General features: G+C 37.7%; 1 protein-coding gene across 1 annotated transcript in view; it reads right to left on the minus strand.

Annotated features, from left to right (window-relative positions):
- Positions 1-1,505: 1,505 nt before the first annotated feature.
- Positions 1,506-13,404, minus strand: part of LOC136876941 (cilia- and flagella-associated protein 206) — a 94,228-nt gene continuing 82,329 nt past the window's right edge. The window contains exons 9-11 of the mRNA XM_067150706.2: positions 9,717-9,815; positions 3,971-4,103; positions 1,506-2,020 (exon numbers count right to left, since the gene is read on the minus strand). Of these exons, the coding sequence (XP_067006807.2) occupies positions 1,781-2,020; positions 3,971-4,103; positions 9,717-9,815 (472 nt within the window). The 3' untranslated portion in view covers positions 1,506-1,780. The remainder of the gene's footprint in view (positions 2,021-3,970; positions 4,104-9,716; positions 9,816-13,404) is intronic.

Raw genomic sequence — 13,404 nt, forward strand, 5'->3', positions numbered from 1 at the left:
ATAAGTCAACACGCGAGCTTCAAGAGAAAGTGGAATATTGCGCCGTTCAGTTCAAAGAATGCTACACCGAGCTCGATAGCTGCAGTCGCTTAATTGCAGCCAGTATCCAGTAATCGGGAGATAGTGGGTTCGAGCCCCACTGTTGGCAGCCCTGAAGATGGTTTTCCGTGGTTTCCCATTTTCACACCAGGTAAATGCTGGGGCTGTACCTTAATTAAGGCCACGGTCACTTCCTTCCACTTCCTAGGCCTTTCCTCTCCTATCGTCGCCATAAGACATATCTGTGTCGGTGCGACGTAAAGCAAATAGGAAAAAAAAAAAATGCTACACGGTGACCTTCAATTGTACCCGTACAAAATGACTGCACTACACAAGCTAACAAATCTTCACAGGCAGAAGAGATTGCTACGCCTTATGGACTCAAGATGAAGATGAAGTTCTGTTTAACACTTGGTTCTCTGGTGAAGCCTATTTTCATCTCAACGGGGCAGTTAATAAACAAACTGTGTGGTTTTGGGCTACAGAAAAACCAGACATTATTCATGTAAAAAAGACACATATATGGGGGGGGGATAGTGAGTGTGTGGGTAGCTCTGTCAAGTCATGGTTTAATTGGAGCTTTTTCTTCAGTCAGACAGTTAATGCACAGCGATACAAGGATATGCTGGTGAATGAATTCATGCCTCAACTTCTCGCTACAGAAATCCATATTCGTACGCAGTGGTTTATGCAAGATGGTACAACACCTCACACAGCTAACGATGTTCTTGAGTTTTTTAGGGGAGTATTTGGTGATTGTGTAATGTCTCATTGTTATCCACAGTAGAACAATAATGAAAAATTCCTCTGGCCTCCTTTAAGCCCAGATTTAAATCCTTGTGATTTCTTTTTATGGGGCTATTTGAAAGTAAAACTCTTTGCTTCAAGACCTCAAAGCCGCATGGAAATGCGTGCTCAAATTGTGCAGCTCTGCATTGAAATTCATGAAGACCTGTGCCACAAAGTCATCAGAAACATGCTTACTCATCTCGAAGAGATTGTCCTCCGCATTGGAGGCCACATTGATCATGTGATATAGTGAAATGTATTTCTAGGGCCCAATCTACCTGTGTCTAAATTGCATTAGTATTACAATCACTCTGAATACTCTCTCTGGAAATGTGTTGCTTGCAGGTATACAGAGCACCGCCTGAATTACATACAGTAAGTTCACGCATGCATCACAATTCTTAAAAAAATTGACCCACTGTTTTTCTACTGATAAATCACCATCAATGAAATTAGCAACTGTCTTCAAAATGATAAATTTTTCATTTGAAGATAACTTTATTAAAGTTTTATCAAAAGCCAAAAAATTTATCACTGATGTGATTGTTCAGTTTTCTTGAAAGCTATACATTGTGCCATGTAGCTCTATAACCATGAGACATTGTTACATTCTAATGTGGCTACTAATCTATGCCCTATATTCTGTACACTAAGTGAAAATTCATTATATATTTTAATTGTAAGATTTTCAACACAATATGGCAATTTCTTGCAAGCTTGCAGTATTGAGAAAAACATGACATAGGCAATCTGCTGCCAAAAGGACTGGTTTGTGTTCTTCCTTCTAGGAGCTTGTATACTATGTTTTACCAGAAGTAACAGAAACTATTGGTACTTAATCATCAGCATACATATAATTGGATACAAATGGATTTACAAAATGTGCAGATTAATGAATACGTGTAATATTTTTATGATGGAGTACCGTACTTAATAGTATCATTCTTTCAAACTAATCACACAATGAAGTCTTCTCTTTAATAGGTGGTGTGAGGGAAATAACATGCTGTTTATCATCTTTTCTTCCACGCAGCCCAAATATAAAATTCTTCAGCTTTGGCACATTGGAGTAGCCATCACGCTTGGTCTGACAGACGGCATCTTTGGCAGGGTTTGTCTGGACCGCCAGAGACAGACGTTTATGGCTCTTATAAGTTTGAGTACTGTGAGTGACACACTTGGAGATGTTAGCCTGTAATGACAAAGAAATAGATTTTGTACTAACAAAAAACTGATGGATAGATTTTGTACTTAAAAAAAAAAAAGATGGATGTTTTGTGTATCTGTAGTAGTATTAAACACTAGTAATGCAGTAAATAATGGGTACTTTCTTTGAACTTTTACCAAAATATAATTATTATAATAGATCCCCTGGCAGATAATGAGGAATTGCACTTTTGTCGCATAGACTCGGTTTCTCAGAGAGCAGCCCCAAAGATTACAGAAAAACTGGTGGTGGCACTATAATCAGGCACACAAGCATGATGAGGAATGAGGTAGTTTTCCATTGTTTTCCTCACTGGACCAGGAAACCAGTGGTAGCACTATAATAAAGCACACAAGGCATGATGAGGAATGAGGTAGTTTTCCATTGTTTTTCTCAGTGGACCAGTACTATTGCAGCACAACTGGTCCTATGAGCAGCACATTTCATAATCTCCTGACACATTAGTCAAGCTCCAAATGTTGTTACACACCACCACCCAAACCTCAGCAGCTTCTGTAACCATCATCATCATAAATGAGACTGAAACTTCAGTGGATGCTACCGGTACATTTTACTCTGGGATAGATGACACTGAAGTATGAACAGGTGATCCCCATTGGCTTTGGCTAATAAAATTTAAAAAAAGCAATATTAAGAACCATCATTCAACAACAGCTTGAACAAGAACAGTATTGGTGTAGAGAGAATAAAATAACAAACCTCTTTCCTTTTTATTGTTAGAATGATAATGGACAAACAGTGGAAATTCCTTTTTTTTTGCTATTTTGCTTTACGTCGCACCGACACAGATAGGTCTTATGGTGACGATGGGATAGGAAAGGCCTAGGAATGGGAAGGAAGCGGCCGTGGCCTTAATTAAGGTACAGCTCCAGCATTTGCCTGGTGTGAAAATGGGAAAACACGGAAAAACCATCTTCAGGGCTGCCGACAGTGGGATTCGAACCCACTATCTCCCGGATGCAAGCTCATAGCTGCGCACCAACTCGCCCGGTGACATTGGAAAAAGGGAAGAAATATTGGCTTTGTCTTCTTAGAAATAGAAAAGGCCTATGATAATATGCCAGCCCCATGGTGTAGGGGTAGCGTGCCTGCCTCTTACCCGGAGGCCCCGGGTTTGATTCCCGGCCAGGCCAGGGATTTTTACCTGGATCTGAGGGTAGGTTCGGGGTCTACTCAGCCTACGTGATTACAACTGAGGAGCTATCTGATGGTGAGATAGCAGTCTTGGTCTCGAGAGCAAAGAATAACAGCCGAGAAGATTTGTCGTGCTGACCACACGACACCTTGTAATCTGCAGGCCTTCAGGCTGATCAGTGGTCGCTTGGTAGGCCAAGGCCCTCCTAGGGCTGTTGTGCCATGGGGTTTGGTTTTCTGGCTCTATGATAATATACTGAATGACAAACTGTCGGAATGTCAACTTACAAGGAACGTACCAGCAGCTTTTATCAACAAAGTTATGTAAAATGTTGTAGAAGCACTGCCTAAGTGGTGTTCAGATAGAAGAAGGCTATATGAACAGGGAGAGTGAAACAACTGGATAGCAAGTGGTGGTGATTAGGTGGAAGTAGGCTATAAAGAAGGATACAAACAAAGGTAAATGCTGGCAGTTCCAAATTTAAAGAGTTTGACCTCAAAATAAACCATGCAGAAATAGTGATTATGATAATCAGTAGGGGACAGATATCTATTACCTAAAAATATATGAAATATGTATGCATTTATGACCTAAAAACATTAAAATATGACCTATAGAATTCAAAATATGACAACGAATACTATATGCATCACATACAGAAACACTTCTATTATGATTGCTACAGGCTGCAATTGATATAGAGTTAAAATAGTTTTAATTCTTCCAAATTGTTCACCTACTGGTAAATTTAGAGGAACTGTGTAACAAGTTCAACTTACCAATTGGATGGCTCTTCGTTTCAGTTCCCATTCATTCCACGAGTAGTTGGGATCAATATGACTGGGAATTGGATGTAGCTCTGTCTGCATTTCAACATCATGTGTTACAGTTTCCTCTACTGCATCTGCTATCCTGTAATGGAAACCAAATATTAGAAAATTAAGGTAGCAAACAAAAATCTTATGATAATATCTGCATATCATTTTTGCTAGTACTTCATTAATAATAGTGGTGTTAGAAATGGCTAACAGAGCTTATCAGTAACAAGAGCAGTATAATGAATAGATTGAAAAATAAGGTTCTGAAACTGTATCAGACGCAATATTTTTTCAAGAAGGCTTTCTTCTTATCCTATGTATCAAGAACAAACATCTGTCAGAATAGCCTCTCAGTAAGTATTGAATTTTGCCCATCTGGTGAATCTGGGAAACAGGTATGAGCTTCCTGGGGGCTCAAAAGAAGAAAAAACAGATTTGTATGGAGTAGAAGTGATGAGGATAGAGCCCATCTACATGAAGATGGCAGTCTTCTTTTAAGATACTGAGATTGTCCTTTTGCATTTACATGTTTGTCCTTGTTTCTTCTTTCTGTTATTCCTTTACTCAGCATTGACCCATCATTGTGTTATTATATCATTATATGTTCTTATCTAATCTACTCCCCTCTGCCCTTATTGTTCGTAGATGTAGTGTCTGTTCTACATAGTATTTAACATGCATTATGCTTTATAGATTAAATTGGTAATGCCATTTTTTATTTAAGTAAGATTCTTGAGATTTTTACAATATTTGCTAGATTATATACCTCACTGTAAAAAAGCAGGTATGCCACTGCCATAATCTTATTTATTTACAATTGTAAAATTCTATACTGTATGTACTGGAGACATGTTTGAAATATCAGTAGGTGAGGGGCTATGTAGGCAACCTGCTGGATAAGGTTGGGCCCATACTGAGTACGGGCAATAGCTCTCTTGTAATAGTGCAAAGACCAATGATATGACAAGCTGTGTGAAGCACACCAGTAGCTTACACTGCTGGCATAAACGTGGCCACTTTTGGAATACGGCAATGAAGGTCAAACATCCCTGCCTGCTAGCTGATCTCTGCTGTTTCGAATATGGCACATGGTAATTTAAAAAATATACATATATTCCTACATTACAGTTGTTATCTAACTCAACAATTTATTTATTTTGCATGAAAATGGAGTCATTTTTATTTTATTTTTGCTAGTGGTTTAATGTTGCACTAACACATTAAAGATTTTTAACACCACATGAATTGGCAAGGTAGCAACAACTGTGGCCTTAAGTAAGGTACTGCCCCAGATTATTCTTCTTCTTCTTCTTCTTCTTCTTCTTCTTCTTATTATTATTATTATTATTATTATTATTATTATTATTATTATTATTATTATTATTATTATTAATGGGAACTAAAATATTGTAATGTAGACTAGATTTTCCTTTTCCAGAACAATGAACCGTTCAATTTTGTGGCTCACTCTCTTCGAAACTTGCTCCGTTACATGAAGGGTGACAAGCCAGAGGTAACTACCCCATAGTATTCGTGAGTTGACATATTGAATGTTAAATAAATACTGTTAAATATGTGAATGGGTTTTTAGTTCAGAACAAGCCAGTTTATAATGTCAGAACATACAGAGATTACATGCTGTACATGAAAGAAAGAAAGGGAAAATCTCAAACATGACTTAATATGGTTAGGATGACAATAATCATGCATGGCATAAAATCATTTTAGGTATTTCAGATACTCTTGTTGGTTAATCACATTGAAAATGATAATCCACCACCTGTTTCCAATCATTTAACCAGGTCAGGAATGGAATGAATGAAGCCGTGGCGAGGATAGGAATTGTGCCAGCTGCTGAAACCTGTTGCACTCCTTTGATGCAATGGTTAATGACTGACATATGAAATGAAATGATATTAGAGAGAATTGCTGGAATGAAAAATGATGGGGAAAACTGGAGTACACGGAGAAAAACCTGTCCCGCCTCCATTTTGTCCAGTACAAATCTCACATGGAGTGACCAGAATTTGAACCATGGAATCCAGTGGTGAGAGGGCGGTGCGCTGCTGCCTGAACCACGGAGGCACTCGGTTAGTGAGATTAATAAAAGAAAACCTTTAATAAAAATTCAACTAGTAACAGTGCAATCATGCTGTAACTCTCTACTTATAGGACTATGTGACAAGCATGCTCCAGTTAGGCAAGCTAGAGTCACGCGCTCGCCTGCACCTTGGTTAACTAGCAATATAAAAGCAACAATGGCTCGCCGTGACACAATGTTCTGCCGATACAAGGAAACAAATAATGAACTAGATTTTGAACAGTATCATCTTTTACGTAACAGAATAAAGCAATTAATTCGCAATAGCAAATTTAATCACATTAAAAATGTAACAAGGAACTTAAAGGCACATGAAACCTGGAACCAACTTCGAGCTATGGGAGTTGGGGAGTTGGAAAATGCAAAGAGCCACATGTGCCAACTATATTTCTCGATACACTTAACTCTCACTTCATAACTAACCCAATAAAGGAATCTCAACCTCAACATTATGATTTATGCTGTGTTGAGCTATTCCTGTTTGCTACGGCAACACTATTTTCATTTCTTATTCGTTATTCCCTGTTACTGTGGCCGTTATTGTCATCTATCATATGGTTGTTGACCTTGGTGACTGCTGCATGGTAATTTCTTGCTGACACACGTTTGAGTACTCGCCTCCACTTATAATTATGCCGGATAAGTCTCCAGTCATTACCACTGCTTCTTTTTTATATTCTTGGTCAATTTTTCATGTGATCTCTGTGTTTATGGTTATGGATAGTTCGGTTCACTATATATTTCAGTCTTTTTACTGTTTGTTTTCCCAACTTTTTTTATTTCTGGGTTATCTCGTTATTGAGTAGGTTGGTGTTGTTTAAGTGGGTTTATCATTGTGAGTGCAACACTGTACATCTTGTAATAAGGTAATTCATTGTTTGTTTCCCTGTATCCTACTCCGATTTATTAATTCCTGTTTATTGATTTGGCATCCTGTTGGTGTGTGTGTGTTGACCTTGAAATTGTGTAAGGTGTGGAAGAATGTTAAGTAATTTCTTGTAAATGGATATGGAAACTATACTGTAATGGTCTTCGACCTAATAATTAAATGTTTGATGTTATGGTTAGGTAACTTTATTTGATTTTGCTGTGGTAAAAAAAAACTGTAACTTACTACTGGATTCCATGATCCATCTTAAATATTCTAAATTATTACTTTGTTCTCTTGTATTTCATTCCCATTTTAATATGTTATTGATTGGGAACGTTTCAGTTAAGTCATGTCCCCCTTTTCTTAGTATGTAATTGTTTGTCTAATTCAAATTTTGTCAGGTTATTTGTTACACTTGGACTTTAATTTGTACTCATGTTTACTCACACCACTTGAGGAAGGAAATGTAAAATATTATTATCACTATCTTGTGAACTTTCAAATGTCAATACCAGTAATGGTGAATGAACTTCAGTCATATTATCGTTGTCACTTGTGTGTTCAACTTAAGTTAAACATGGAAAAGTCCTCTCCTGTCATTGTAAGCACTTGGTGCTTACTACTACCCCATGGAATTTTCAAAAACCTTATTATAAAAGGGTCCTGGAAAACCCATTTCGAGATTAAGTCTGTACCGGCTGGTACACCTTTATGCTGCAATTTTAAATCTTCCGCCAATAAGTACTCCTCTACAGGAGAAATTCTGAACTTTAAAAAACTGGATCAACTCCTAAGTTTCTCAGAAGATGTCACTACCATAAGTTTTGTGATTACAAAGTTGTCAAGACTGTGTGGATTTCAACTTTTGTTTTCCATTAATCAAGAAGTGGGGACATTCTCTCATAGATGTCACCACCTAAAAACTATGATCATGCACCCTGGTGCGAAGTGAAGGAACTTTCCCGAAGAAATTTTGTATTCATAAGTTTTTGTTTTTACTAAATTTCGTTCTTTCATGTGTGGGTTGGCAATATTAATCCTTTCTTTCTGCCTGTTTTGAACTTAGCCAATCAAATATTTCTGTAATTAATTTTTGACCAATCGTGTCTTTCTTCTTCGATTTTTCATGTAAATGTATACTCTAGCCAATAAACAACTGTGGGTGTGTCTTAATTATTCATGAAAGGTCTCATATCTTCCCTGAGAGTATAAAAACTGCTGATTTTTTTGTCTCTCGGCCAGATCATCAACATTTAGCTTAGTGTATGGACGTGTAGCAGGGGGCGGGTAGCACCTCTTCCTTTGGGCAGCAGCTCTTCAACAAGGTAATGGCCGTTTAACATCTTTATTTCTTGCTGGCTCAGTAGTTTAACCCTCGGGGAAGGTCCGAAACCTTTTTATTATGTAACCTATCTCTTAAACATGTAAAAATTTTGTAAAACACAGATCTTTAACTGTAAATCGGGCATAGAGAGTTCTTTACCCTCTGGAGCTCCCCTTCCTTTTGATTCGAGGTGACTACGTTTTTGTAACTGTTTTTCTACTCTTCCTTAATGTGTTAAATTTATTCTGTATACGAGTCACCTTCATTGTTTGGCAATAGCCCCTGTTTCATTGGCCTTGCGCCTCTTAGGTTTTAAGAAGTTTTAAGAAGTTTCTTGTAGGAGTGCAAATTCTCGCCTCCATTCATTTTGCATTTTGGGTTGTTTACTGAAAGCAGGCAGACTGCAATTGAACTTGGTTGTGTGCAGATGCATCAAGCTATGTCTCTGCGATCATCTACTAAGGTGAAGAAAAGTGGGAATCGGCCTCCACGATATGCACTGGCCATGCGTCTTGGCGGGTGTGCTATTTACCAACTGATGAGCCCAGCTTAGCACTCTGGGGTGAAACGCTGGCTACCAGGAATGAGTTATCTAGAAAATTTATAATGTCCAATAATGGACCATTTATATTGGTATTGTAAATTTACTCATTCGGGACAAATATTTCAGGTTCCCTGATCTGTGAGTGGACAGGTGGCATGGAATGACATTAGTAGATGAATAATTTTGAACAGAGCTTTTAAAAGTAGGAAAGATCACAATATGAAGATAAATTTGGAATATAAGAGGACTAATTGGGGCAAATATGTATTCATTTATAGGACTAGGAGGAAGGGACTAGGATAAATTAATCAAGGGAAATGTTCAATAAATTTCAAAGTGTAAGAATAACCTAGGTAACAAGTGACAGAGAATCTTCCACCAGGGCAGCAGCCCTAAATCCTGATCATTGATGACTGATGATTAGAAATTACTTTAACTCAAACCTTACAAATGCTCACATGTTCATATTTTAAAACCAACCCGATCCTGCAGCAGATTTACATTATTGAGAGTGGATTCTGTTATCAGTCACGCAAAATGTGTTTGCTCAGCACAATGCCTATTTAGCTGTGGAAGGACGACATTTGCAGTATTTACTATGAGGTAAGAGTTTAGTCTAGTTTCTTATATTGTATATGCAGATTTACAGATTTCAGAAGTCTGGCTGTGGCCAGGTGGGTAGTGTGGATGTGGGGAAAACCAGCTGGCCAGCCAGCCTTGGCTCAGCCGCATGCAAGCAGTCAGGTTTTATACAGAAAACCACATACGAACATACATACTTACATACAAATGTACATACTTACTGTATTTGGAGATTTAACATCTGAGAACACACTGCAAGACATATGTAATAAACTGTAAACTTACTCTCCTACATCCTTCTGAGCTTCAATTTGCTCTTGTAGTTGTAACAGGCCTATTAATTCAGGCTTGATGCGAGCCATATTGAGAACCAGTGTCACATACCTATAAGAAATTATAATAGAATCAATAGAATAATAGTGGTATAAGAATAACACAAATAATAAATTAACACATACATATTAACACAAAACAAATCATGACAACAGTAGCAATGAAAGTGATACCAAAAGGCGTTAGTAAGAAAAAGAAATGATTCAATGAGACATGTCAAGATGCAGTTAATGAAGCGGCAATATGGCGTAATAAGTGGCTGTTGTCTAATAAGAATGTAGATGTTGAGGAATTATACAGAGAAAAACAGAAAGAATGTAGTAAATTAATTTGTAGAAAGAAAAAAATCTACCTGAGATAACAAATAGAATCAATCCAAGATGACTACAGACACAGGAACATCCACAAGATGTATTGAACTGTCAACATAATTAAAAAGATCGAGTATTATGAGAGATAAGTCTGGAAATGTAATTGCTGATCAGGACAAATTATTAAATTACTGTAAGCAATACTTCAATTCCTTGCTGAATTGTGATGATCCAGAAACCTGTATTGGTAAACCATCTAGTTCCCCATCAGAAGAACAAATACCAGAGCCATCATATCAAAAGGTATTACAAAGTATTATATATTTTAAAAAACAATAAAGCTTCAGGTAGTGACAACATTCCTGCTGAGCTTATACGGTGGAGGAAAATACATATATAAGATCATTCTAAGGATATGGCATGATGAAGTTATTTCAAAAGAATGGCAGAAATCACTTATTGTCCCAATTCATAAAGGAGGGGTTAAGGAAGAACTCCAAAATTATTGTGGTATATCTCTTGTAAACATGGCCTACAAGATTCTGTCTTTTTTTTTCTTTTACAGCATTTAAAACCATTTGCTGAAAATGTTATTGGAGCCTATCAGAACGGTTTTCATAGTAACAGATCCACTACAGACAACATATTTGCAATTAAGGCTATTAATGATAAGGTGTGGGAGCACAAGGCGTTGGTTCATTATCTCTTTATAGATTTCTTCAAGGCATATGGTCCAATCCATCGGGAAGGGCTGTGGAACATCATGGTGGAGTTTGGCTTTCCCATAAAATTAATTAACATGTGCAAACTGTGTATGGATGGTAATGTTAGCTGTGTTTTGCTCTAGGGTAGAAAATCAAGTTCCTTCCGGAATAAAACTGGTCTGAGACAAGGGAACAACTCTTCAGGAAATTAGCTCTTGTACCTGCTGGCATCATATTGGGGAGACAACATAAAATACTTGCATATGTGGATGATATTGTTCTTATTGGCCACAATGAATTAGAAATTAGGCAGTTATTTGTGGAACTACAGGAAATGGCAGCAAAAACTGGCTTACGGGTAAATGATAAAAAAAAACACATTACATGGTTGTACAGAGACCGAATCATGAGGAGGTTGACAGATTGCCTTTGAAGATTGTGAAATACTGTATATATTTAAAAGAGTAGAGGAGTTTAAATTCCTTGGTGTATTAATCGATGAGCAAAACCAAAGGCAATAGAAAGAATTAAGAATGCAAATAAGACATTTTACTCTATGAGCCCTATATTAGGCTCCAAGTTTTTAACAAGGAATGCAAAAATGATTATCTACAATACAAGCATTCGACTAGTACTTCTGTATGGTTCCAAGACATGGAGTATAACCAAAAAAAGAGCAGCAGCAGTTGCAAGTCTTTGAGAATAAAGTTTATAGAAAAATATTTGGCCTATGGTTCGATCCTGTCTCTCAAAGCTGGCATAAAAGATCTAATTATGAGATTTACACCCTCTCTCAACAACACACTATAATGGGTGTGATAGAATCCAACAGATTGCACTGGGCTGGACATGTACTGAGGATGCAGGATAACAGAGCAAAAGTAGATCTATACAAGGGATCTCTTAATGGGAAAAGACCTTCAAGAAGACCCCAAAGCACCTGGAAGAAGGAGATCAACAAGGTATGCCAGACCCTCCAAACTGATAACTGAGAAGAGCAGGCTCAAGATCGAAAAGGATGGAAGAGGATTGTAAGATTGGCACGGGAACTTCACATCCATCAAAAGCCTACGGAGTGAGTGAGTGAGTGAGTGTACATATGTAGAAGGTTGTGGTGGTGGTGATTATTGTTTTAAGAGGAAGTAAAACTAGGCAACCATCCTCTATATAACACTAATCAGAGAGGAAAAAATTGGTAGGGATCCGACACTTCGAAAAATGAAGCTATTGGCCAGAGAAAGACAAGGGCCACGAAGGGTGTGAAAATGAAAGACTCCCTAGGCCTAGAGTGCTCTAATACCGTTGGGGTCAGAAAAGGACAAGAGTTGGCCAAGGGAGGTTGGATAGGATAGATGAAAGTGAGGACCTGGTACAAGTAAGTGGAAGCAATGCCAGGACTCAGCTAATGGCCCTGTGGTTGCCAATCCACCCTCCAAAGTTCAGAGCCTCTGTGGCCCGTTTTAGTCACCTCTTACAACAGGCAGGGGATACTGTTGGTGTTATTCTACCACCCCCTTGCCACAGGGGGAACATATGTAGAAGATGTACCAACAACATATATTTCCAGCAAGTACATTCCAATAAATTTGGTAATATTTCATTATGCGACTACTCTAAATTATACAATACAATGAGCAAATATTAAAAACTCCCACACTGTGTTCCTTTGAAACCAAAGTTGTTAAAGTACCTAATTTATTTACAGTATTGTAATTGTTTATGTTACAGAGTATTCCTGTACTAAATTGCCTCTACTATCTATACAAGAGATCTATATTGGATCACAAACAGCTTTGGCTCTGGTGCCTCTTTAAAAACAAAACTACAGTATAAAAATAATACAGTCAACCATCACTACCTTAACCTTATGGGGACGAGACCTGGTCCAAATGAAAGTCCAAATTATAGATATGATTTCTAAAATAGTTCTCTGAAGCTAAAATAAAGTATATAATACTGTATTATGAAGATAGCAGTGATGAAGATTAGAGTGGCAGAGAAGAGACTGTAACACATGAAGACCATAAATCAGAATTGGATGAAGAATATGAAAGTGATGGTGCTTGTGATTTTGACAATGATGGGAATAATATTATGTAATTGGTTGTGATGATACTGCAAAGTGGCATAAAACTGATTAAGTTTCATAAAAGAACATCAAAGCTTAAATTTAAAATAATGTTTCAAGGTATTTTCCAGTCCCAAAACAATTGGCAAAGGCATTTCAAGTGAATCAGAAGCATTTCAACTTCTTCTTACAGAGCTCAATAGCTGCAGTCGCTTAAGTACAACCAGTATCCAGTATTCGGGAGATAGTAGGTTCGAACACCACTGTCGGCAGCCCTGAAAATGGTTTTCTGTGGTTTCCCATTTTCACACCAGGCAAATGCTGGGGCTGTACCTTAATTAAGGCCACGGCTGCTTCCTTCCCACTCCTAGCCTTTCCCTGTCCCATTGTCACCATAAGACCTATCTGTGTCGGTGCGACATAAAGCAACTAGCAACTTCTTCTTCTTCTTCTTCTTCTTCTTCTTCTTCTTCTTCTTCTTCTTCTTCTTCTTCTTCTTCTTCTTCTTCTTCTTTTACGACCGCATAGGATCACTTTAGTTAGTCCATCGTTCAGGT

The sequence above is a fragment of the Anabrus simplex genome, chromosome 7 (genome assembly GCF_040414725.1).
Source record: "Anabrus simplex isolate iqAnaSimp1 chromosome 7, ASM4041472v1, whole genome shotgun sequence".
Lineage (NCBI taxonomy): Eukaryota > Metazoa > Arthropoda > Insecta > Orthoptera > Tettigoniidae > Anabrus > Anabrus simplex.